This window comes from Microtus oregoni, unplaced genomic scaffold (genome assembly GCF_018167655.1).
Source record: "Microtus oregoni isolate MIOR12 unplaced genomic scaffold, Mior012 000031F_ref0000149, whole genome shotgun sequence".
Lineage (NCBI taxonomy): Eukaryota > Metazoa > Chordata > Mammalia > Rodentia > Cricetidae > Microtus > Microtus oregoni.
Window position 1 is genome coordinate 7,414,559 of NW_024543090.1, and position 26,802 is coordinate 7,441,360.

The window sequence follows — 26,802 nt, forward strand, 5'->3', positions numbered from 1 at the left end:
TGGCCTGGGCACATAAGATGAGAAAGGAAGTAGTAGGGACAAGCTATAGCTTTCCGGGACAGGTCCCAGCGAGCCACATCTCCCAGCCATGTCCTACCTCTCAATAACGGCATCTTATTGCGACTTCATTAAGAGATTAGTCCATTATCAGGTCAGTGCCTAGAGGAGCCAGTCCCTCACCAAAGGCCCACCAGTCGGCAACCAAGTCTCTAATGTCTGAGCCTTTAGGAAATAACCTTAGATTCAGATCAAAATGGACAGAGTATCCCCAGCATGAAACCTGAGTTTCCATCGGTATCTGAGAGAACAGATTGTTCTACATACCTTGTTTATTATTTGATGTTACCTACGGAAAGTGATGGGTTTTAGTTTTAGGAATTTACCCTTGTGGTTATAGAATGATGATATTCCTCAGGAAAGCCTCTCAGTTCCTCCAAACAGAATTCTTCTGGTGTGTAACACAAGCCGCAGTAATTACCTAGACTCAAACTGCCCATGCCCCTCTGTGGCTCAGTGGAGGACGAAAGGGTTGGTCTGCAGAACCAGGCGCGCGCGCATGCACGCACCTACACACACACACAGAGTTTTAACTGCATCACTGGCTGAACTTAGTGGAGTCAAGTCGCCTTACAAGGTTTCAGCTTCCCATCCCACAGAAGGAAGGGCTCTGATGGCTGAGGTCTCTGCCCATTGGAAACTCAGTCGGCCTGGACTCAGAGCAGAGGAGGTTAGCAGCACCCCGCTGCCCCTTGATTTTTCTCCTGGAAGCAAAAAGAAAGAGCTGGGCCTGCACATAAATTAGTACAGATTCTTTCATCTGACCCAGTGGCTTGGGGGCCTGAGAAGATGCACACACGTGTCCCGGATGGGCTCAGTCAGTGGTTCGTTTATGAAGAGTGGCCTCTATAAAGCCAGCTGTCAAAACAGCAGGGACGTGCCTGAGAAGCCTAGAGGTGAAAACCTTCCGATGAAGAAATGCCATGAAGACAGACACTTCCCTTAAATAAGAAATCCCTACACTGTTAAGTCCATCTATTGATCCCACATCCTGGGAACAAAGGATGGGAGATTTTCTGAATGAATAATATTAAACAGCAGGCCCAATTCCCTCTCTCTCAGGATGACAGTGCATTAGTGGTGGGATATGTTATTTCGTTGATTCGCTCATCTGTTCATTGTTCACTCATTCAATAAAGTCCAGTTTTCACTACACTAGCCCCCTTTGCACCACTCTTACCACCAAAAAGGCCCACCTTACAAGACGTTTTCAGAATCAGATTTGGCTGGCATACTGACAAGATGGCTGGGTCCATACAAAAGCTTGCTGTACAAAGATGAGGACCTGAGTTCAGATCCCCAGCGCCCATGTAAAAGCTGTGTCAGCATATGGTGTCCTTGTGATTCTGTCATTGAGTGGGAGGGGCAGAAGTGGAGGACAGCTACCACGGGCTTTCTGGGCAACCAGCTTATCCAGTCACTGATCTTTGACTAGAATGAGAGACACTGACTAAATAAATAATTAGATGGAGAGCAATGGAGGGAAGACACTGGCTGCCGACCTCTGATCTCCACTAGAGTGTTCACACACACAACATGGGCATGCACACATACAAACATGACACACTCACCCCATACACAAACATACACAGAGATTTAACTGGGTATGGTAGCATAAACGTAATCTTAGCTCCTGACAGGCTGAAGCAGAAGGGTGATATGTTAAAGGCCAGCCTGGTCTACATGCTTGAGACCCTATTTCAGGGAAAAAAGGGGGGAGGATTTAGTTTCTCAATCACAAATGATTTATATATCTCAGGATACATATATATGTGTGTGTTTGTGTGTGTGTATAATTACATATGTTATATATAATTGCTGGCATCCTAGAGTGAAATATAAGTAGGATTTTTAATACTTTAAGGCCATGTTGAATACAAAATTGAGGTACAAACCTGTTATATCGGGATGATTTCTAGTCAAGATAGAAGTATTTCTTACTTACTCATTCTTCTTTCATAATGTAGATGCTATTCCAGTTGGATGAAAGCTCACTGTGATGTCCTCTTTACAGTCCTTATAGTAATGTTGAGGTACGCAGGGTAAAGGCCTCCTCATGTGAATTTGGGAGATCACAGAAATGAGCCAAAATCTGGGAGACTTTCATACCGTCTAAAAAGGGTGTGTAGGAAGAGGGGAGGGATGCATATGGTAAGGGGCCGAAAGTGATATGTATTGTGGTAAACAGTTCAAGACAAAGGCAGGTTGTATTCTCTTATGTCAAATGTCCACGAGCAGGGACCCTGGCAGGATGAGGGCCACTCTACTTTGTGCTCATTGAACAGAACCAGTGGGAGCTGCTCTTAGTAGACCACACACTTTGCACTGCAGACAACCCTTAACTAAACTATTGTGAATTCTGTAAATCAGAGCTTTAAAGAACACTTTATGTTCTGTACATCCCACTTATGACAAGGCATGGGCTCCAGAAGACACCGTGGGAACTTACCTCTTTAACTGTTGCTTAAGGCTGCTTGCAGCTGGGTGCTCAAGACACCGGGCAACAATGAGATCAAAAGAAGACAGGGACCTGATGGAGTCCTGCAAACGCCATATCCTGACACGCTGAGCCTCAGGAGACATGACAGACTTTTCTAGAAGTACTTTGCCACTTATGAATACACATTGTGTAATTCCGGAAGGGTATTGTGGCATCAGAACACAGAGTGTATCTAGGACACGTTAGTATGCCAAGGGAACCAAAGTTCATCTCTGGAAGTCTCCTTATTTACTCTGATTGCATGCTGTTCCTCCTTGTAAGTAATTGGTGCCAACTGAGAGATGAGGCAGAGAAACCTGGGAGAGGAAATAAACGCAGTCTCATCTTCCCTATCTTATCACTGCCACCATTGATCAAAATCCCTTCTCCTGCGGGGTTTCCTTGTGAATCTTTTCCTTGCAGTGCTTGAGTTATAAAAGGGGAAAAGTCAATTTTATTGGATCCTAAATTTTACTCAAAGCAACTTTCTGTCCAGAGTGCAGATTATTAAAATTGACGTAGGATGTGTGTGCGAAGTAATATCCCCTTTCGTAGGCCTTTCTCTAAATTTCAAGATACTCTGCAGAGTGGATTAGATTTAAAGGGTATGGGGACTCTGAAAAGAAAATAGAATTGTGTATTGATGCCTTCAGAAATATTATTTGATGGCAATAAAATATTCCCCGAAATTCCCTTTAGAGGGGAGAAAATGGAGTTTGTTTTCCGTAATTGCATTCTCTAGCATTTGCTCTCACACTTTCCAATATAAGTCAATTGCAACCTGTGATTTGGTTTTGCTTATTGGCAAAAGTACCATGTAAATTGATCTGTGATGCATTTAAAGAAGATGCCTTGAAAGTTTGGAAATTGAGATGGCTTTTGCTGATTAGATTCCGAGAGTATTAGGGTTCATTTCTATATTTTAGTCTAATGTAATATTAGCCAAATATGTTCTTTTTCAATTTAGTTTTAATCAAGTTCTAGAAGACCATTTTCATCTAGCCCCAGCGGTGCTGTTAAGGCAGAGATTTTATTTCTACTGTCAGCCCTCCGCTCTGGCTTCTGCAGCCCAGCCCCAACGAAGCCCTGCAAACTGAAACCCCACATTGACAGGCCCCGGTGTTCTTTCCGCGCACACAAGAACAGCAGTGATTTCAAAAGGAGTTTTTTAAATTTCTATTTGCAAGGTTAAGGAGGAGGGAATTTAAAAAGCTTCTAAAATAGTTATTTCTCTTAAAAGATATGGCCTTTATGCCTCGTGTTATTTTTATTTAATTTGGTCTTCACCGTGCCTAATGATGTAAAATGCAAACACCTGGGATTTGCATTTGTTCCCCTAATTATTCAGTAGAATAATTGCCACTTATTTTATAATCATCGCTGGGAGGAACACCTTCCTCTCACTTGCCTTTGAAAGGCTTTGTGGGGGGAAAAGATCCAACATATTTGTCAGCTCGTCATAGAACCTTGTCATAGGCTCTTCTCTGCTAATAAAGGAATGCACTGAGCCCTGTCTTAAAGGGGCAGCAGGCTGGCTGCGTATCCCACAGGAAGTCACAGAGCGAAAGGAAATGTAGCACAGGACCACGAGAGTAGTCCTTACCTTTCGTGTGTCGGGTATCGTGTCCAGTCTGTGCTGATTTGGCTAATTTCCATGCCCGCTTTGAAGGATAGATCACATAACTTTTCTTCTGATGGGTAATATTAGGCTAAAGAGCATTCTTTCAGTCTGAGTTTTGAAGGAAATAGGTGGTGGAAGTGGGCAGTTAATGTGGGGTCTGTGTGATTCCAATGCCTGTGCTCTTTGGTGGAAGTGGCAGTTAATGTGGGGTCTGTGTGATTCCAATGCCTGTGCTCTTTGGTGGAAGTGGGCAGTTAATGTGGGGTCTGTGTGATTCCAATGCCTGTGCTCTTTGGTGGAAGTGGGCAGTTAATGTGGGGTCTGTGTGATTCCAATGCCTGTGCTCTCCCTTACAGTCATACCTCCCCCCCGCTCAGGGATACAAATACATAGCCGACTGAGATGACAGTTGACAATGTCTTCACCGATCTGTCTTGGTGCTGGCTCATGAAACCCTGACTTAGATCCACCCCTCTGGAGTGGAAGGAGATAGCTCGGAGGGTCGTGAGAAGGCAATTCATTTTTTTTGTTTGTTGCATGCTCTTCTAAACTGTTGTCCACATGCCAAGGCTCTTGTCTGTAAGGAAAATTTTGGATAAAATAAAGAGTGGAATCCACTGCTTTTGACTACGGTTGTCCAGACAGATGGTGGCTTATATGACTGAGTGATCTTCACTCAGACGGGTGCCACTGTAACCAGATAGCACAATCGTTTCGCATGTGCCACACAGCATGTGGGCCTGGTGGCAACTTAGAGACATTCAGTTAAGAATAAGGAGGTGTTTAGTCATTGCGTTTATTACCTCATGGTGTCTGCCCATACGTATGAGTGTGGATAGTTGTGTGTGTGTGTGTAAGTTATGATGTAACAAAGTTATGGTTGAAATAGGAATGCACATAAACAAGAAGTTACTGGGGGACAAGAACAGCATCTCTGCGATGTCTTCATGGTCTCTAAAATATAGTGAGCACAGTGGTTGCCCTCTCCTTGTTTGGCACTTCTCAGTTATGCCACTCATCATTGGTGAATGGGTTGCTATTCAGTCACGAGAGTACCTTGGGGCAGGAGGGTGATGGGGTGGACTTTTGTCTCTTCTGTGTGGGACAGTTCTTGTGGCATCTCTGGTCCAGTAGCAGTCTCGTTGTGAAGGAGACTGAAGATGAGGAAGCTTCCCTGCTGTCTTTGTACGCTCCCCATAATCCCTGCCATGGACTGTCCGTCTTTCGCTCAGCATTCTTTCCCTCTCCAGGGAGTCTGGCTTGGCCCTGACATTATTGTAATCTAGTTTTCTGTGTTTAATATTTCTTAGACTTGGGTTCCCATTGCAAGCATGGAAGAAACCCTAATGCATGAGTTTCAGAGGAGAAGGTAGCAGTCTGAACCTGATGTGTGGCTCCATCAGCAAGTGTGAGTATTCACGTGAGAGCTGTCAGGGCTTGTGAAAAGTAATGGAGCCTGATGGGGGACAGACTGAGGTCAGAGACAGAGCTTGCCCCGACTGAATGTTTCTGGTGGTTTGGCAGCTGAGGCAAGCGAGTGGAAATGTGGAGCCAAGAGGGATTCCTGGAGGTCTGTGCAGCTATTGCATGCTTAGGCAGTGGACTCCAAGAGCCAAAGTCTTTTCTGGGCCCAAGGTGCCCTCCGTCTTCTTGAGGCTAACAGTGCTCCCTTCTTGGCTTCAGGCTGGACTCGGCCTTCTTTACAGTCCTCACCCAGAGATCACCAAGTGAAGAACTGAGAAGGGAGATCTCCCTAGGCTGTCCCTGGGCCCCATTTCCTCTATCCTCCTAGCCACTGCTGTAATTTTTTTTCTCCTTTCATTCTTCTTCCGCTTGGTCAGTTTTCTGTCTTGACTTGTCCTTACTCATTCCTCAGGAGAATAGTCTTCAGGGCTTTGGATATTTTCTGTGGTCCTTCTCCACATTATCAGAAATATAATGCGAATTTTAAGCAGGAAGATTTTCCTCTTCTTCTCTGTCTCCGGGGTGTCACAGGGTCCCTTACACTGCTGGTGTCTGGGACCGGTGTTCTAAAATATCCTGCCCATGCTGCGGGAGGGCTGAAGATCTCAGGGAGATGATTGGATAGCAGTCTATCTGTAGCTCTTATTTTGTTTAGAAATGGTGCAAGGGTAATCGTAGTGTATTCAATATTAACTGGGCTCTTTGTGGTCCTACAAAGTGAGGTCGCTCTCCAGCACGTCAGAATGGAAGGTGAGCCTGAAGTCCGCATTTCTGAGGCTGATTTCCCTGAGCACCTGGGAGCCAGAGCATGCTCTTCTATTCTGATCCCACCTCTCTGTTTCTTCTCTTCTTGCTACGGAGTAATCCTTGCTTACTGACAGTCTTTTGACACCAGTAACCTTGGTTTCTTCACGCATTTTCAAAATCTCTAATTTGGGATATTGGAGAGGAGTGTCCGCAGGAATCAAAGGTCTTAAATTTTGCTTCAGAACAAGGCTTTCTTAGACAGATGAAGCCTAGAGAGCTGTGGATGCTGTGTGCTGGGGGTTTGTTTCCCCATGGCTTTAGCGGACAAAAATAAGAGATCACAATCAATTAGTCTTATTTACCAGTTTCTTGATTTAAAATATAGGCCATGGGGAAGATTAGCCACAAACTAATGAGCCATTTTGGTCACCCCATTTCCCATAATCCCTACTCAGGAGGAATGAAAAGTGTCAGACAAGCTCGTGTGGAAGGCAGATGCCCTAGAAGAGCAAATTGTCGGAATACCTTCTATAATGATTTATGGCAGAAAAACAGGCTGCAGTTATATGATACTTAATTTTGAGGCACATTAATTTTTATTGAAGGAGTGGCGCAAGCTATCCTGGGAATCTTATTTATCCAGAGCAGCACTTGTGTATGAGCATTTGAAAATGAGGCGCCGGTGCCCCATTTCTGACTCCCCTCTATTAATTTCCCAGCTACTTCCGTTCACGGGATTATCCCAGCCCTCTCCTGCTCCCATAGGTGTCGAGTTTATCACCTTGGACTTCCTTTCTCCTGTCCAAGCTTTGTTCTGTTTCTTATAATACAACTCTCTCTCTCTCTCTCTCTCTCTCTCTCTCTCTCTATATATATATATATATATATATATATATATATATATATATATATACCAGACATTAAATTGACCCCCTTCCCTTCCCTTCTTCCCTTCCCTTCCCTTCCCTCCCCTCCCCTCCCCTCCCCTCCCTTCCCCTCCCTTTCCAGAAAAGGTTCCCAGATTCCCCTGGGAGGTAGTGGACAAGAAAATTATGCCAACAGCTGCAGTATAATTTAGGGAATGCCTTAAGTGAGCCAAGCTATGTGTTGTCATAGCGTGAGGCTGACACTGCCCCTCATGTTTCATGCAGGAGAAACCCATGACATAGCTAGAGAAACATCTAGAATGGAACACTTTGCTTCATTGTACAACTGAAAAGGGACATATAGTCTAGAACTAGAGAAAAGCTCCCCAGGGATGGAGAAGTGGCACTGGAACTCAAGTGACAGGGGAACCTTAGCCAGGCATTATGAGGTTCTTGCAAATTAGGCTTTATGTGATAAAAATTTTAGCTTGGGAGGGAAGATCTAGATTCTAATCTGCTTGTGCTACCCATGTGGCTGGTAACCACATGGCAAACAGCGTCATCTCTCTGGTACACAAATCACGTTGATTTTTACATTTTTAAATCATTTTTTAAAAAGCGTTTCCAAATGTACCCTTTCCTCAGATTGCAAATTCGAAGAACACAGAACTGTTCTGGTAAACGTGGGAGCAAGTCCCTCCCCTTAGCCCTGGGCTTTTCTTGCCCTAGCTCTGAGGAGCCCTCAGACTGGTATGCCTACCTTGGCACATTCTCCTGCCTCCATGCTGTGATTAGCTGAGGCCCCTTAGGTCCGGAATGCTGTGACCAGGGACCAGGTCCCTTTGTTTTCTTTAGAGCGAGGACTGACCTGACGTGCACATAGCTGAAGGTATCTGCCCGCACTGGGTGCTGCTGCTACCTTCTTTGCTATACACACACCAAGAAAGGGAACCCACCAGGGTCGAAGAAGAACTAGAGACATTTCAAGGGAATAAAAGCTGCTAAGAGGAATGGAATCTGGATTGCCTTCATATTAGTCCTTTGTGAATGAAAGGCCAAGAGATGGGCTCCACAAGAGGGGGAATCAAGTGACATGCTTATGTTAATTTTAAGGAAGATCTGTCTTACAGGGCACAAGCTGCAGCCTACCATGCTTCGTCTCTTTATCTTTATCCCAGTGGCCTCATTGGTTCTGATAACACTCATTGCTTAAGGGTATATTTCATCACTGCCAGATTCTGCCAGTTTTCAGAGGTTTCTTTTCCATTGTCTGCCGCAGTACTCTGAGAGTGGTGCTGTTGTGTGTGGCCTCAGGGAGGGATGTGACTTGTGGATGAAGTAATGGCTTCTTGGATGGCAGATGGGAGGGCTAGTCTCCATCATCATCACAAGCCACAGCACAGCCCATGTCTACTGAAGGACCAGCGTGTCAGAAGTTGATTAGGATCCCATTTAATCCCCCTAAAGCTCTTTTTGTCGTGCTCTTCCTTATTCCTACCTATAGTCAAAGAAAGTATCATTTGGAAAGTGTGGACTGGAACTTAGCTGGTAGACCAGATGTTGGAGTGATACTTTATGTAGGACACTTTATGAAAGCGTAAACTGGAAAGGAAATGTGATGTTGAGTTCCATTTTGTCATGGCCTAGTGTGCCAAGCCTAGTTTCTGGAGTCTAAGAAGCTTTTGAGCACCCTTGGGCATGCTCATTCATTGTATCACTAAGCAAATACGAGTTGTGTGCTTATCATCGGGAAGTATAAAACTGAGTTCTTTGAGTCAAACAAGCAACTAAGCCACTCTCCATGCCTTAAGTCAAAAGGGAGTTGAGTTACCCATGAAAAGCAAAACTAAAACCTGGAGTTCCAGTTGTGACCATGTTTACTCTGACATGCATGTGCTTCTGAAGCTTTAAATCATGCCGCTGTTGCCGTCATCACCCTGAGAACAAAAAGCAACTGTCCAGAGTCATACAGCTAATACACGGCAAAGCCTACAGAACCCCGACTCTTAACCCCGAGCTCCCCTGAAGCCCAGTACTGGTTTAGAATTGAATCTTAAGAGCAGAAATTTAAAAAGGATGGCAAGACAGCACTCCCCGAAGATGTAAGGATGAGGAGGGTGTCACGGAATGGGACAGGACGCAAAGACACCTGAGGAAGAAGAGAGGGGTGGTGCTAGACGGGACAAAGGGACTCTGAAGAGCAGAGCATCAGCAACCAAAGGGGGTGGATATTTGTAGAGGCAGTGAGGTCACTGTGGTCAGCTCAGCCCAGGTGAGAACGGAGAAGCTCTGCTTTGTCCCTTGGGAAGTTATTAAGGATGTTCCAGGGAAGCCTTTGGAGGATAATAAAAACAGAAGCTAAATTGCCTTGGGTTGTGTGTTCTTTGGTGTAAAACTGCAGTCGCCGGTGAGGCAAAGCCAGTGTGGGCCCAGCAGAAGCCACAGTGAGAGTGGGAAGGCCTGCAGGATTTGTGAACTTTGCTGGATGCTTTTCAGTTTTCCAAGAGAGGTGGGAAGCTCTGAAAAGTGTGTGTGTTATCTTCTGCTTTCTAAATGTTAGTTCATTTTTCAAAAGTAAGATTCAGTGAAGAACTAAACTTAACATATCTGTAGGTTGAATTTATCATATCTGGACGCCTCCCAGGAGTTTCAGAGCAAAGTACTGAAGCATCTTGATCCATTTAGGATCGTGTGTGCAGCAGGCACACCTGGTTACTTGCCAGTGGTTGCTGATTCTTACTTAATCGGGATGGGTAAATATGAACTCACAACAAAAGAAGATTCCATAAATAAAAAAAACTGTTGCTCAAGAGAGAAGATATCCGAGAACCAAGGCAAGGTGTATGCAGGCATGGGAGGAGTGGTTTAAGAATCTGGTGGGTAGAAGTATAAGCTGTGACCAAGGTGGACTAAGGGGAACGCAAAGGCGAAGAAGCAAGGAGATCCTTCCTCCTCCTTTATCCACGTGGTCGACAATCCTGGGAGTTGAAGAGAAACCCAGAAACATGTTATGGTGCCTGCTCTGGAGGCTAGCAGATGACAGGAGCGTGCAGCCCCTCAGACTGCACAGCAGCTGTGAGGGGCAGTTAATCTTCATATCGTCCCTCTCTGTTTCTTTGGGAAGGACAGGGTCTCACCCTGTAGCCCAGGTTGGCCTGGAACTATGTAGCCGAGGTTGGCATTGAATTAGTGGCAGTCCTTTAGACCTAGCCTCCTGAATGCTTGAATTATAGGCCCGAGCTAACAGGCTCAGCTGTGGGACAGAATAAACTGTCTCTGCTCGCTCATGTGCCCACGTAGAATCTTTAGCTGTCCCTTGAATTGATGGCTGGGTTCATTTCATTCATCCATTGTGGCCTTGTTGCTATACCTGTAACTTATCTGTGCTGTTTATTCAAAAGTGTTCTGACAGTTAAATATTTTATTATACACATATACATACATATAAGTGCATATTACATATGTATTTTTGTTACATATATGAAAATAATGCTATAAATCACACTTACTCTAGCTTTCCAATTGTGCATTTAAAAATATGCTAACTCCTTAAGACTTTTATCGAGAGTTCCTCTCCATTCCACCCAGAATAATCCTGTCTTTCATTCACAGGACACGCTGCCTAATTCTACTGGGTAGTTCTTCGGGCCCCACAGAGCAGGGATTTCTTCCGCGTTAAGAAAGTAGAATATGGCCTATGCTTTTTATTCAAGTGGGTTGGCCTAGATGGCCTGATCTGAATAAAATGGATAAAGGCAGGCACCTCTTTGTCTGACAATTTGAAAATGATGCTATTTGAATACCAAGAAGCTTGAAGCTTGACTGCGCAGCCTTCCAAATTAATCTAGTCTTGTGGGAAAGAAAGAAAATACCATCAAGTAACAGGAGATTTGTCAGCTGCCCTGCTTATACTTTTCATATAAAGCAGAAAGGTTGGCAGGTTATAGATGGAAGGTCAGCTCAGCAAAACAGAAAATCTGTCAGACAATCTCACAACACAGGTAACCCAGGGCGGAACCTGGAAACCGCTATTGGGTTCTCAGGGTGAGATGAGTGTGTTGGCAGCGTGTAAATATCATCACCGCTCCTGCAGCTGTTCATTTCGGGGCTTCGCGCTCTAGCGGACTCTCTCAGACCTGATTCAGAAGATGCCAAGGATACTTACTTTCCATGGGAGGATTTCCTTCACAGAAGTTTCCCCTTTTATTTTTGGTTTGTTTGTTTTGAACACTTAGAGTGGGGGTGTGGTGGGGGAACACTTCTTTTGCCCAATGTCTTAATCTCTCAATCATGCTGAACCAAATATCCAAAATGGGGGCATAGTGAGAATCCTGTGCCTCTCGTGAAAGCAGTAGTGACAACTGAGTGATTTTCCAGCGAGCCCATCATCAGTGACCATGGAGACAGAGGGCCACAGTGTTGGCTGAGCCGGTAGCTAAGGCCCACTCAGGCAAGACCAGCCTCAAGAGAGAGTGATGCTCACGAAAACACGTCTAGCCTGTTCTGACCTGAAGAACCTCGGTGAATATGTGGGTGCGTTATCTAACCACATAGCTGTGATAGCAGAGTTGTGGGGCCTCATAGCTTCAGTGCAGGGAGTGCTGGGAATTTGAGGCCTTGTTAATCCATCTTTCATCTGTGCTTCAAGTGTAGGAATCGCACACAACAGCCGCACCATTCTAAGGCAATTGCAACACACATCGTGTGTCCTAATTGCCCAACTTGCATAAGCATGCCTCTGAGAGTGGCTTTCCACTTATATTGCACTAGTCTCTACAGCCCTGCAAATGACTGAGGCCAGAGGTGTGTCACACTGCTGTGTGAAGGGGGCCATCAGGTGTCCCTTGACTCCTGGCCTCCATGTTTCTTCTTCCCCCTCTTGTAGCATCATTTTCTATCACTGCTTCACCGTTCTCTCGAGCCTTCGTGCTATAGCACATGCTGTGTATGTGATTCTATTACCCATAGAAACTGCAAATCAAGAGCTGAAGAAAACAACCCTGTTATAAAGCATCACCACTGTCTTAGGAAACACTTGTGCTAGCCGCTGCCTGTGTTTCGGGCTGCTGGCAAGGCAAGGGCTCTATGTGCAGTCTTTACAGATTACTCTGCCAAAATCCAAGTACCAATGGCAGAAGTTACTGCCACTCCCAGTGAAAAGTCTCTCCCACTAAGCTTCCTTAATTAAATCATCAACTCTGGCTTGCTGGTAAGGATCAATTCTTACAAGGGTATTCTATTTCCTTCTCAGGGTAACCTAAATTCTTCCCAGAATAGCAGGCAACATTAATTTTGCATTGGACCCAGGAGTCAAGGTGGAATTATATGTGCCACTGCCCCACCCTTTTTTCCACTCCAAAATAAAATAAAATGAGCAATAGCTCAGTGGTGAGTTTTGTGGGATGGGTAGAGACAGAGCAGCAAAAAAAGGCATTAATCTCAGGAAGGGGTTGGCTGCCCGGTTCTATCTCCCCTTGGAATTTCGGTTCTTACTGCATCACAGTGAGTTATTAATATGTATGACCTGTACTCTATTCAAACATTATAAATCTATGCAGAAGTCTGGTGTTTGGGTTTTCCTTTATAGCTTTCATTCTTCTTCCCAGAATTATCTCATTTCGATCGGGAAACTTTTGCATAAAAAGCGCACACCAAGAACTCACATTTCCATAGCATAAATATTAAAAGGGGGTTAAGCTTTACAGTTTCCTCTCCCGTCCCAATGGGAGGAAAGTTGGCCTTCCAATCACGGGCCCTTAATAATGTTCTGTTTACTCAGAAGCCAAAAGGTAAATGTAAAATGAGACTTGCAATCTGACATAGGAGGCTCCTTATCTGGACGTAGGACGCATTATAAAATGCTTAGATGTGCCGCTTCTTTTGTGTGAAGGGTGTATTAAATCTAGCATTTATGCATGCTGTTAAAGATACTTGGTTGTGTTATTTTCTGAGAGCCAGACTGAGTCCAAGCCTTCTCTTCAGGATCATGGTCAGTCTCTATAAGACAAAGCAAAATAAAAATTGGATAATTGTTTTGTATAGATTCATCACAGTGGGTCTGTAAAATCTAGAGAGAAATGGAGCTGGAAACCTCGATGCCTTCTTAATGGCTTATTCACTCCTCATAGCTTCCTATCTCTGGTTTATTGTCAATTTTGGTAGCATAAAAGAATAGCCATAAATTTTGATTTACATGGACATAGAAGGAAACGTATGAGCATTTCATTCGGGTGAGCCGTCTGCTAATCACAGTCTTGGCTGTTTTATTTTGTGATGGGAAATGAATGTGCTAATTGGTGCTTTTTTTTCTCTCCATCTTCTCATTACAGGAAACCTGCCATATGAATATAAAATTGTGATTGCTGGGAATCATGAACTGACGTTTGATAAGGAATTCATGGCAGACCTCGTTAAACAGGACTACTACCGTTTCCCCTCTGTGTCCAAATTGAAACCGGAGGACTTTGACAATGTCCAGTCCCTCCTGACAAACAGTATTTACCTGCAAGATTCGGAGGTAACCGTGAAGGGATTCAGGATATACGGTGCACCTTGGTAAGTGCTTGCTCAAACAGGTTGGGAACCAAGAAACCATGTTTGGTACTTGACCGCTTTAAATGATAATGCCTAGGATGGAAGGCAAGGTTACTGCTCTGACAAAACACATCATCTGCCACTGCTGAAAGCCACAGTATTAGTTCTTCTCACCATCAGCCAGACTCCTTTAGGTGAGAAGAATGAGAGTAAGGCTTGAGTAGAAACGTGGGTCGTTGTGTAAGGGGGCTCTATGTGTGTCTGTGTAACATAGAAAGATTTGTGAAAGACCACCCTGGTGCTCTTGACAGATTTAGCTACTCTGAACATTTCTTGAGAGCATTCCCCTTTCCGTTATACTGGAAGCAGTCATGCATTGCCTTGTGTGTAGACTGTATGCATCAGACTGGCCAGTTCTGTAGAGATAGCTTTTGAAATCCTAGTTTCAAAGACTCCCTGATTCTCCTCCCTTTGAGAAACAAAAAACAAAACAAACAGCAACAAAAAAACAAACTGTTTTTAAAGGGTCTGCAGATGAGATACATGCTCAGGCAATTTGGAGAGTGCTGACTGACAGACAGCACAGTACCAGGAGTCTAGACCTGTGCTCTGGATTGCTGTGCTCTGGATTGCATGTCCTCGGGGCCTCACAGGGGGACTCGGGATCTTGGTTCTGCCAGTTTTCCTTGCCAGGTTTTAAAGAACTTATTCCATGTTGAACCTTAGACCCTGTATCTTTAAAATGGTGAAAACAAATAGTACCTTTTATCCAGCCATCAGAAGATTATGGAGGTAGCCCCGTGCAATGGATTTAGAAGACAACCTGGTAATTGGCATAGGATAACAATTATCATTTTTTCTGCTCTTGGCTTTGCCTTTGTGTTTTGAAGCAAGTCACTCAGCCCAAACCAATGTTTTCATCTCTAAAATGAGAATGTTGGGCTGGAGTTATCTGTATCAGACAATTCCAGGATTATCTGTGTGTATTGAGCAGACCAGCTAACCCTCCCAATCTCAGGTAGAAGAGCCCCCAAGTTCTCTGCTACAGCTGAGGCTATGGCTGCCAGAGGAGTTGCAGAGTGGACTCCAGTTGCCTCTCCACTCAAAGGTTTGGTTTCTGTCTGAAAAAAATAAAACCCGCCTTTTCCCCCTTACTAATTGGTTTTCGTGACTGTTAGGAGGTGGGGAAGTACATTTTTGTTTGCACTTCATCCTGACAGTGACTGTGAGTTCCTCATTAACAGCTATAAGCTAGGCACCGCTCTAAGTCCATTGTTATATCAGTTTTCCAATGGAGTCTTCAATCTGCCTGTAGAATTTAGGTACCACTGTGATTCTCATTTGTCAGATAAGGAAACTGAGGCACAGACAGTTAAATGACTGCTTAGGAAACAACAGGTAGCAAATTGTAGCCCTACCATTCTGCAAGTCTCTCTCTCTCTCTCTAGGGAATATAGTGTGGCCAAGGGCCTGAGGAGCATTGGCAGTGTGGTGGTAATGTGATAATTCGTGGTCATAATGTGCAGGTCCAACTTAAATTCGGCTCTATTAAAATCCATCCTTTATCTTTATGCATGAAAAGATGGTAGAGGGTAATAGGATAAATAGCAGGCATGGATCCTGTTCAGCTGCAATCTGAAAATGATCTCAGGATGAAGCAGGGTGTTGACATGGATGGTTCTGGATGGGGGCAGGGTGTGAGCATCTCCCACTTCCCAGTCCAATTCTTGAAGTAATTTAATAGTTGAAGAATGACCTCTGATTGTCAGAGAAGCCTGACGTGTTGGCTAAAAGCATTTCTTCAGACTCGCCTGGTGTTTTTGAACAATCTTCACCCAGGCCCAGGACGTTGGGCTGTTCATGAACAATCAGTGCTTTCAAAGACCCCAGATTGCTAATTACTGAAACAATGACCAGAGTGGGGGTGGAGGAAGCATCCTCCATGGTTTAAACTGATCCAAATCTGTTTAGGATAGAACTTAACTAAACAGAATTATAGCTGTGATGAATGAGGGGATGATTAGCATCCCAAGGCAGACATCAACGTATCCCACGATGGGAAAACAAATTGCTAACTGAAATAGCCGGTGTGATGGAGTATGACCCAGTCTGGGTGGGTGGTTCATGCTGCAGACAAAGTTTATATTAGAGCCTATCATTTAAGGTACTTTTAATCATTAAAAAATTTTAATTCAAAATTGGTGAAGGTAGTTGAAGCCAGAAACTAGGCAGCATTGATTTGTGTCTTGATATGGTATCCTGAGTTAGTGTTCCATATAGTGTGTATGAGATTTCCATAAATCTTGACCCCTTGTTCTTGCCAAACACTTCTTTACAAAGAAAGGGATCTATAGGTGGGATTTGGGAGATCCATAGGTGGGATTTGGGGGATCTGTAGGTGGGACTTGCCCCACCCACTGAAATTGTTGCTATTAAGAATGCAGAAAGTGAAGAGGAGGTTTCATTTCACCCTATTCTCCTGTTGTTTGAATATCACTGTGAAGATGCTCTGTTGAAATGGGTAGTCCTAGGGCTACTATTGACTTGGGGATTTCTGCCTGAGCATTTCTCTACAGGGAGGACCGTGTTTCCCGTTTTGACTACATACTCTACAGGAACTTGGATGAGTTCTTCTGTCTTTGCTTTGTTTGATTTTTAACATCACCGTGCCTCTGTTTTCAACATAAACTTAGTGTATCCACAGCATAGTGAAGACTGCAAACCTCAAGTTAGCATCTGAGAAGTGTAGCTATTACCATGAACAGAGGAGTAATTGATGCTTCCTGACCACTCTGTAAGAGACTTTGCACCAGGAGTCAAATGGGTGTGTTCTGACCTTGTGTCTCTGCTGATTGGGTGACACTAGATGAGTCATGTGACTTCTAGATTTCGGATATGGAACAGAAGAAATGATGTCTGTTCTAGGTTCTTTCGTATTCAACAACATAACTGTTCACTGTAGCATGAATCCTAATTGGTCTTAATAATAAAAACCCAGAGTCAGATATTAGGGGGTGAAAGCTGAAAGATCAGAGAAGTAGAGCAGCCAGCCACTAGAGATCTTACCTCTACAAAATACTTAGATGAAAAAGGGTATCCTGTCTCTACAACTCCTCAGACTGAATCCTGAGCTCCCATCTCCTCCTGCCTTTTATTCCTCTCTATACCCACCCTGTCTGTAACTTCCTGTCTCCACATCCCTACTGCTGGAATTAAAGGTGTGAGCCACCACCACCTGGCTCTGTTTCTCTTTTAGACTGATTCAATCTCATATAGCCCAGGGGTGGGGTGAGGGGTGGGGTGTTGAACTCCTAATCTTCCTGCTTCCTCCTCCTAAGTGCTGGGGTTAACCTAAGTGCTGGGGTTAAGAGTAAGTGCTACCACTGCCAGGCCTCGATGGTTAACTAGTGGCTAGCTCCACCCTCTGATCTCCAAGCAAGCTTTATTTGTCAGAAACAAACAAAATATCACACAATGATTCCCCTCTTTTCTTTTCAGAACAAGACCCCTGCCTCTAATCCCCTTTGTTCAACTTTTTTCCCTGATCATTACCAACAAGAATTTGTACCCAATTTCCCTAAATATCCATGACCCATCTTTTGGGAATGTGGGCATAGTTCTCTAGACTACTTCTTGCTGATTGGGGGATACTGGTAGTCTTTGGGGGACCCTGGGAAAATTCAGGATTATGGTCAATTTCTGACTGGAGTATTCTGTAAAGCTGGATTATCTCAGCCAGCAGCCTTGAAGCCATTCTGGATGTTGAGCTCAGAAGAAACTGCAGCAGAGGTGCTCTGAAACATTAGACCGTCTGGGATATTCTCCCCCATCAGAGATATTAAAGGGGGTCTTCCTTAATCAGACTTAATTTCCTTCCGCAGTAGTCAAACAATTCAAAGACAACACAATAACATACAGTATCCTGACTCTCTGAGAATTTTCCATCTTTACATGGCTTATAATATTTTTTATTATTCTTTCTTTTTAAAGAACTTTCTCTACCCTTTTTTTTCTTTTTTTAAAATTGATTTTATTGAGCTATACATTTTTCTACCCTCCCTTCCCTTCCTCTCCCCTCCCCTTCAGCCCTCTCCCATTGTCCCCATGCTCCCAATTTACTCAGAAGATTTTGTCTTTTTCTACTTCCCATGTAGATTAGATCCATGTATGTCTCTCTTAGGGTCCTCATTGTTGTCTAGGTTCTCTGGGATCGTGAATTTCCCTAAGTTCTGCCATCATTTCCTTTTGCCCCCTTTGGGAGACAGAAGAGGGACTTGTGCTATCAGACAGCTAGAGTAGACCCTGGCCTTGAAAGCTCACACAGGCTTCCCAGGCCTGCTGTTCATGCTTGGCTTCCACGATGGACCTCCTTTTCCTCTTTCTGGCTGTCTTCTTCAACATCTTTTCCAAAGGCAAAGAATAGCTAAAGAAGAAAAAATTCTAATCTGTCAGATATTAGCCACTGTCATAACTGTGTCTGTTCATACCAAGGCGAAGGTAGAATTTCTAAATCATCTTCATGTTTCTGGTTACTGAACCTGTAGCCAGCCTTTTAATGCAAGTGAGTTTCAGTTTAACTCACACATGGACAGGCTGTGAAAATCAACTGGGTCTTTTTTTTCTGATCTCAGTTGCTCTTTTGATAGCAAGGTCTTGTGTCAAAGAAGAAACAAACCCACACTTACTAAGAGATCAGCAAGCCCTACCGCAAAAAGTAGACAGACCCTGGCCCTAGCTTGCACACTTGGACAGCGCAATTGTCTTGTTCTATGCCAGCCTGTACCTTGCTCCTCTTGCACAGAACTGGTCTCCCCTGGTGTTTAATGAACATGAATAGGGCTTTCCTATGTCTGGGAATTTGATCTCTTGACTCACCAAGGGGTCAGGAACAAAGAGTTCGTTTTTTTCATGTTAGAATGGACACAGGTGTAGTTTGTCACATTTAATAACTGTGGAAAAAGTGCCTTAATTTCTACAGCAGGAAAATTAGATCAGACCCCGGGCTTAGTAGTTCTACAGTGGCCAAAAGAGGAAGAAAATTCCACCGCTCTTCCCTTTCAAAGTAAGCATGAGTAGGGTCTCCCTCCCTCCTCCGTTCCCTTCGTTTGGCATTGTAAACATGTTGAATTCACCCATTCATTTAGATGTAATTTCCTGAGCATTTCGCAAAGCCAGAGTTAAGTGTTGGCTCCACTCTGTGGCAAGGATAATTGTGTCTGCGCACAGAGCGCTACAAGGCTGTTTGTGTTGCCTTGTTCTGATCAGGGCAGCCGTACTTCATGGGTATCCTGTCAGGAAGGCTTCAGATGTTTCCATTTCCAATTATAAGTTCCGTAATGCATCATGTATTTTGCTGACAGTCTTCAAGTTCTTGAAACAGCAAACAAATTAACAGCAGATATTGAGTGAGAGGATTAGAAAACCAATTGGTAACTCATGATGGAGCTCAGATACAGGAATGAGTGGAATGGGCTCATTTATTCTATGTTCACAGTCATACTGCGTAATTAGCTTGGGGAAAGAAGGAAAAAGGAAGGAATGAAGGGAAGAAAGAACAAAGGGAAAAAGGAACGGAGGAAGGAAGGAAGGAAATGGAAAATCTTACAACATCTCAGTGTTCGGCAGGAGAGTCCATGTGTGTTTAAATCAGATTGTAATCACTATTGGTTCTGCACACTGTTTGCAGGGATCCCCAGCTTTTATTTAAGAGAGTTACAAAAAATATTGGCACAGAAAAACGTGTGTGTGTGTGTGTGTGTTAAACAAATATGCACTCTGCTTTTACACGATTCTGTTTAAAGGCCCAGGCTAACATTTCATTTTGCTTGGCTCCAGGCCCACAGGCACAAACCTATGGCCATTCTGCCCTGGTCTAGAGTTACAGGGCTCTGTTTACATTATTGCCTGCTTCAGAATGCAGCTGACTGCTCTTAAAGCCAAACGGGATCAGATTCATGTCTGGTTTTAACAACTGCCTTGTTTATTTGAAAAAGGGAGAAAGCAAACCTGATTGGCTTTGCCGCCTACCTCCCATTGATAGCCAGATCAGGACAGCAGATACCCGCTTCAAGTCCAGTTTAGACAGAGTTTGTCATGTTGGGTCCAGTTCAGAGCTCTCTGCCAGAACCTCCAACCGGTTCATCCTCCACCAGTTCTCCCTGTTGGAGCCTTTACCTGATGTGGGGAGGGAGCTAAACCATAGCACTCCGTTAGGCTTCGAATTAGCTGCGGTCGCCATTGAAGTCTTTGCTTTCATATGGCTGAGCCAGTAGCTCAGCAAGCAGCACGGATAGACTCACATTTGGATGGACTAACATTTCCTCAGAGCCTATACAGGTGATGTCTCATTCGGGCCACCTGGCTGTCACAGAATCGTGTCATTGCTCCCTAGAGTTAATAAGACCAAGGTTTTCAAGTCAGGTGTTGTGCAGCCTGTTGCTTTTGAACAGAGTCCAAGTTGGGGCAGCAGGTGACGTGCCTAAAGTTCCAGAGCCCGTGTGAGAAATAGGACCTGAATCCAGAATTCCTTTGCCAAGTTCTTAAAATTGGGATTAGTTCAGCCAGAACATCCATCCACACCTCAGACTGACGCAACTTAGGCAGTGACCACTTCTTATCTTTGAAGACATGGCCGTTTCCATTTCACTGCAAAAAGACTGCCCATTAATCCAGGCCATGATGGAGGAAGGTCATTGGCTAATAAAGGAACTGCCCTGGCCCATTTTATTGGTTAGAGGATAGGTGGGAGGAGTAAACAGAACAGAACGCTGGGAGGAAGAGGAAGTGAGGTCAGAGACTCCACAGCTCAGCTCTCTCGGGAGCAGACGGCTCAGAGAGAGACACCATGCCCCGCTCCCGGCATGAAACTCCGGCCCAGGATGGACTAGGCTAGAATCTTCCCGGTAAGACCGGTTCTCACAGATTATTAGAGATGGGTTGATCGGGATGTGAGAATTAGCCTGTAAGTGCTAGAAGCTAAAGGGCCAAGTAGTGCTTAAAAGAATACAGTGTCTGTGTAATTATTTTGGGGCATAAGCTAGCCATGTGGGCGGCCGGGTGTGGGGGACGCAGCCCTGCCGCCCCTTATTACTACATTAGCAGCCCTGCCGCCCCTTATTACTACAAGGCCACATGACTCTCTGGGGACTCTCGTGGGATTAAGTGTGCTGCTAGAGAGGGGCAATAGGAGTGTTGAGAAGAGAGGAATGGATGTCTTCTGCATGGTGTGCTTCAGAAAGTGAGGGTTTTTGCAAAAGAACAAATCTCCATCTCAGTATGTTGTTGGCATTCTAGTCTTCCCGTTTTCCTCCACACACGCTACAGACCAGAGGCCCAAAGTCCATCCCATGTCACTTCCCATGTCCCCATCTTAAACATCTGTAGCAAGGGGGGGTGGGCAGATGCCCCTTGCTGGCCTTGTAGCAGTGCACTCCAGCCGAAGCTAGGCTGACGTGGGCTACTTCAAAGATCTGGACCATGTCCTTGGTTCTGCTGAGCTGGTGGGCAGCTGGGTGTCCTTCCACGCCTCGTGTTGTATTCACAGGCTCCTCCTCTTTCTAATCCTGAGTGGCTGCTGGTGGACAGAAGCAGATTCTATTGTGACTTTGTTCTCCGATGTAAAATGTCCTTCTATATATGTGCTGCTTTCATTGGTTGATGGATAAAGCTGTTTCGGCCAATGGGTCAGCAGAGTAAAGCCAGGTGGGAATTCCTGAGATAGAGAGGGTGGGCCGAGTCAATCGCCATGTAGCTGCCGAAGGAGGAAGACGCCAGAACCTCACCTGGTAAGCCACAGCCTCATGGCGATACACAGATTAATAGAAATGGGTTAATTTAAGATGTAAGAGTTAGCTAGGAATATGACTAAGCTATTGGCCAAACAGTGTTGTAATTCATGTAGTTTTTGTGTGATGATTTGGGTCTGGGTGGCCGGGAAATGAATGAGCAGTCTCTGCTTACAGTTCTCTGTGCTTACTCTAGACTAGCTCAGTCCAGAACTACTGAATGTCCACTCCATATCTAATGAGTAAGTGAATGAGTGAACAAACAATATGATGGTAGCCGGAACATGAGCCAGAGATCTACACAGATCAGACGGCAGTTGTAATGACTGGAATTTCCAATACAAAGCCAGGCAGGATTGTGATGTATGGAATGGAAGACGAGAGGTGGAAGAGCAAAGTGGAACCAAACAAAGCTCTAAGCTGTGCCCCTTCGCCTGCAAGAGCAGATCTGGATCTTTCCTGGGCCTCGGGGAGGGTGGAGAGCACAGCGTGTCCCTCGGTGAGCATGGTTTTCTAAAGCAAGGGAAAGGCAAGAATGAACTTGACTTTAGGCCCTAAGAATTTTCACAGAAAGGCATCTTCGTGAGCCGTGTTATTCTTGCCTCGGATGCCTCGTCCCATGCTGTGAGGAGAGAGAGAACTTGCTAGTATCCTTGAGGAATGTTTCTTCAAGGCTGTGTTCAAGAACAGTGCAAAGATGAGAGTGTTGGGAAGTGACCAAGTGAACCCTGATCCTCCTCTGGTATTGCAGAGTCATGAAGCCTGCTTGGTGATGAACCCCCCACTGGCTGGCTTCCGCGATTTTTCACCACTTACTTTTGAGATGTCGGATAGATGCAGACTTCTTCGTCTCTGCTCTGCACTATAAATGTAGGGTGGATTTTTTCCAGATTGTTCCATTTAGTAAACCTATTCAGGTCCCATGACAAGCTAAGTCCACATCAGCCTGCTTGCCAGTCAGATGTGTTCTCCAATTGGTCCAGGTGACTAGAAGGGTCGCTTTGATGCTTCCAACGGGCCCGAGATGAAGGTGAGGTGGGCCCTCGGTCCTCAGATCAGAGGCTGCCCTCTCGCTCTCCTCCCCGACAGCTGGTACTGCCTCTGCGTAGTCTCGCCACAGGACTCCCTTCCCTCCGCTTCCGGCAAGTCTGCAAGCTGCCAGTTGATTCACAATACAGGCTGAATAATCAAAGCTCGGCTGTGTTCTTTGCTTGATGGGAAGAAACCCTCTGCCCCTCCAGGCAGCTCTGTGAGAGGGCTGTCAAAGCCTGATGTCACTTATTGTCTCGAGGCTTCATTTGTGAGCCCGCGGGAAGCTGGGTAGAACACAGGCTCGACCGTGTCATAGTCAAGGACATATTCCTGCCATTGAAGATTTTGTCAAAACTGGGCTAAGCCCTACTTGTTGCTTCTCTCTTCTCTTAAGCCGTCTGTCCCTCAGTTTAACACTTCCCGAAAGAACTTCCCAGGAGGAAGACACACTCTGAAAACTTGGTTCCCTTTGTCAGCCTTGAGCAGGTGTACCCGGTCTTGGAGGTCTTGGAGGGAGGCAGTCTGTAAACCTACACAGACTCCGGCGTTCAGAAGAGGCTGTCCCAGCAAGAGTGACTCTCAGTGTCACCAGTGTGACCTTGGCGAGCACATTATCTAATCTCTCTGAGCCATAACTTTATCTGTCAAATGGGCGTGCAAATAACTGTCACGTATGCAACATCACCTACAGGCACATACGTCGTATGGCATGTATTCAAGTTTGGCCATGTCTCCACAGGAGTGGAAAACCAGAAGGTTAAACATTAGAGAAGTTAAATAACTCACCCAATGATCCTAGCCTCACAAGGGACAGGAAATTCTTAAAGTCAGACTCCAGTCTAGATGGCTGGCCCTATAGCTTTTTCTTTTTTGTCATTTGTGGAGTTTTTGTGGAATAAGAAGTTGTGGATGTTAGCCTCCTGGTACTCATTAAATAATAATAAAATGTTGTTTTCTTCCCTGAACAGTGAGTGGGTTTTCAGTTCTCTGATGGCTGACATTGTTTTTTTTGTTTGTGTGTGGTCATACTAAGGTAAAATGGGGCAGAAATAAAGTACATAGGAAATTTAAGAAAGTGGTGTAAGTGTGTGTGTGTGTGTGTGTGTGTGTGTGAGAGAGAGAGAGAGAGAGAGAACCAGGAAGACAGACAAAGGAATAGAATTTTAAGAAATGGCTATCATTTACTTTCTTTGGCCTGACAAGTTGCTTATGATCTGGGTAAGTGGAAGCCATTTAGGAAAGCTACCCTGTGTATTGCTGCATTTGGTTCAGAAGCATGGAAGAGTGAAGATGGCTGTTAGATGAGGACAGATGGGACAGTTTTAAGGTCACTGAAATGGAGTATCGTTTTCAATGTATGAGTAACACGTAGCAGTGTGTCCTCACCCAGGAAAGATTGAGGCAGTGCTAGATAGTGACTATAAATTCAGTGTAGGCTGGCCCATGAGGGCCGCTCCAACTCAAGGCTAGTGGCAGATTTGAAAGCCTCTGGATTAGCAGAATGTGTTCTGCACAAATCAAGGAAGATGAGCTCAACAACCTGCACTAACTCGGGACAGAATGGAAGAAGATGCTCAAATGTTAGAAAAGCTCATCTGTGAAATACAGGCACATCACTGTCGCTAACAACCGTCATGCTGTTCGCATCCAAAAGAACGATAGGCCATGAGAAGAGAAGCCTCTGGGATATAGAAGGGCAGGCTAGAGGCAATGGTTCTAAGTGAGATTCTTCCTAGATGGGGCGGGGGGGGCGGGGGATCTGAGACAGTTTCTGAAGGAAGAGATGAAATTAACTGCATAACTGAGGTACTGTAGCATGACGGGCTTATAGGGTGGGCCGCAGATGGAAAAAACAGTGGTAACATTTCATGTGGATTTGCGGTAAGTCAAGTGAAGACGGCGCAAGAGTATTGTGCTTGTAAAGGAAGAGTCAGGTCCAGCTCTACCCACTGGGTTTTCGTTCCTTCCTCATTCCGTTACCCATTTCCTGGATACGTTATGTGCAAAGGATGCACATAAAACTGAGGCAGTCAGCTGCTGTCTGGCTGAAGAACTGGTGGCCACTGTTTCCCTCCCTGATTTTGAGACGATGTTTATATTCAAATTCTGGTCTCTGTCCATCTTAAAGCAAACCTACTTCAGTATTCTGACTTTCCCTCCCTGCCTCCCAATGCTTCAGGGGTGATGGGAGTTAGCTTGGGGCACTATGGTTCTAGAAGGAGGGTAAATAAAGACAGGGGAAAATACTTTTATTTTATTAATTAAAAATCCAACTCCTAACTTGTTAGGTATAATTGGGAGTTCTTGAACCCCTTTGTGTAGTGTGTGTGAATGTGTGTGCATGCACCTTGCACATGGGCATGTGTATGGTTATGTGTGCGTGTGTATACATGTTTTGCGTGTGTGAGGGTTCACATGTTTTCCTGGATGGGCATGCACGTGGGTGCCCTTATCAGAGAGACTGGGCGTCTTCTTTGATCTCTATTGAAGCAAGGTCCCTTGCTGAGCCCAGAGCTCACTGGATCACTGGTGTCATCCTGCGTGCTGAAGGCAGAGAAGCCACCAAACGCACTCGGCTTTTCCTTAGTTCTGGAGATCCACACACCAGTCCAGTCCTCATGCATGCACAGCAAATGCTTTACCCATGGTGCCAGCCCCTGCTCTCTGGTTTTATTGAGAGTCAGGATTCAATAGGAAAACCCTTCTGTTTTCAATCTCTTCCGTACAAAATCCAAGATGCTTAACCCAAACCTGATCAGGTGTTGGTGGCAAAAAAAAAAAAAAAAAAAAAAAAAAAAAAAAAAGCTGGGCATGTGCCTTGAGGTTTGTAAATCACCTCTTGCTCTTTCTTTCTCTTCGGTGTTACAATTTAAGGGGAAACAAGTTTGTTTTGCAACACTTAGGTCCATTGTAGTTTTTTTTTTTTTTGTATCATTTAAAACAGCTGGTACTTAGGTAGCCTTGGAGAAAGGGCTGCAGGCTCAGCGGTTGCCAGCTGTAATGAAACAAAGTAGTCCCGTGACCCTCGGACTGGAGCTGCAGGCGAGATGCTTTTCCTCCTGGATGCAACCTTACTTAAAATGAGATGAAAGAAGAGGTCCTCGCCTATTGGGCCAACAGCAAAAATGAAAACAGGAAGCCTACAGGCGCCTGCTTCATGTAGAGTCTGACCGGTACTCTTTTGCACCGCTCTTACTAGAGGGGCATTCTGTGTGGGAGCCTGCTTGTGGAGCAACTTCCGAGACCCCAGAACAGTGGTGGAGTCTGCAGTACCCAGTTCATCTTACAGTCTCCTTGCCCTTGCTGCCCACTGTGTAAGGGGGAAAGCTGACCCGGGTGGATAGTGCTTTTTAAGGTTACTTGTTACTAGGAATTACTGTCTGCAGAGTCTGGACTCCTGGTGTGAGAAGCCAGCAAGGACGCAGGGTCACTTCTCAGGATGTGTGGAGGTGTGGCTAGTTTGTCCACCACAGACTTCCCAGTGTTTGGGAGGCAGTTCTGAGTCTAGTGATACCTCAAGTTTTCACTTTGAATTAGTTTTCAAAAACAGAGTAACCAAACTATTGATAAAACAGAATAAAGATCACCAGAGGCTTTCCATTCCCTATGTCTCATTCAAAACACTGAACCGGATACTCTTGAGAATAACATCAGAAAATTTTTGTTTTATATGTAGAAAAAAAAAATAGTGGAGTGGGAGAGAAACAAGAAAAGCGTCTAGGCTGATGTGGGCGAGTGTGCCTGCCTTAGCAGAGCTGTTTCCTTTACTCCTGTGTAGTGAAGGTTAGAGGAAACCATACGGGCATCCACTTTCTCTTCCCACCATGTAAGTTCAGGGACGGAACTCAGGTCCTCAGGCCCAGTGACAGGCCCTCTACCTGCTCAGCCATCTCACCAGCCCCAGAGCTGTTCTGAATGGTGTTTCTCTAGAATATTCTCTTTCCAGATGGTGACCAAGAAGCTAATACTACTGCTATTAATAATGATTAATAATAGTAATAATAATAATGATAATAATAAGTAGTGTCAGGTGCCACCATAGGAAAAAAAAAACTTGGCTGTTTTCTGGAATTTTGTTCTTTGCTTTTGCCATAAATACTTTTGCTGGATGTCTTTACAAATTTGCTCGGGTGATTGTAGAACCTGAAAAAGCTATGGCTGCTACTTATGCTGTTATTGGTCCTTTAATATATATATATATATATATATATATATACA

At 44.7% G+C, this 26,802-nt stretch overlaps 1 protein-coding gene across 6 annotated transcripts in view; it reads left to right on the plus strand.

Moving 5' to 3' along the window:
- The window catches only part of Mpped2 (metallophosphoesterase domain containing 2), a 182,803-nt gene that overhangs the window by 80,262 nt on the left and 75,739 nt on the right, over positions 1-26,802 (plus strand). For 4 of the 6 annotated variants that reach the window (XM_041679297.1, XM_041679298.1, XM_041679301.1 and 1 more), the window contains one exon: positions 13,564-13,789. In XM_041679297.1, the coding sequence (XP_041535231.1) occupies positions 13,564-13,789 (226 nt within the window). Of the gene's footprint in view, positions 1-5,463; positions 5,566-13,136; positions 13,224-13,563; positions 13,790-26,802 lie in introns of those variants that run through there. The other 2 variants (XM_041679300.1, XM_041679302.1) reach the window with 2 other exon arrangements.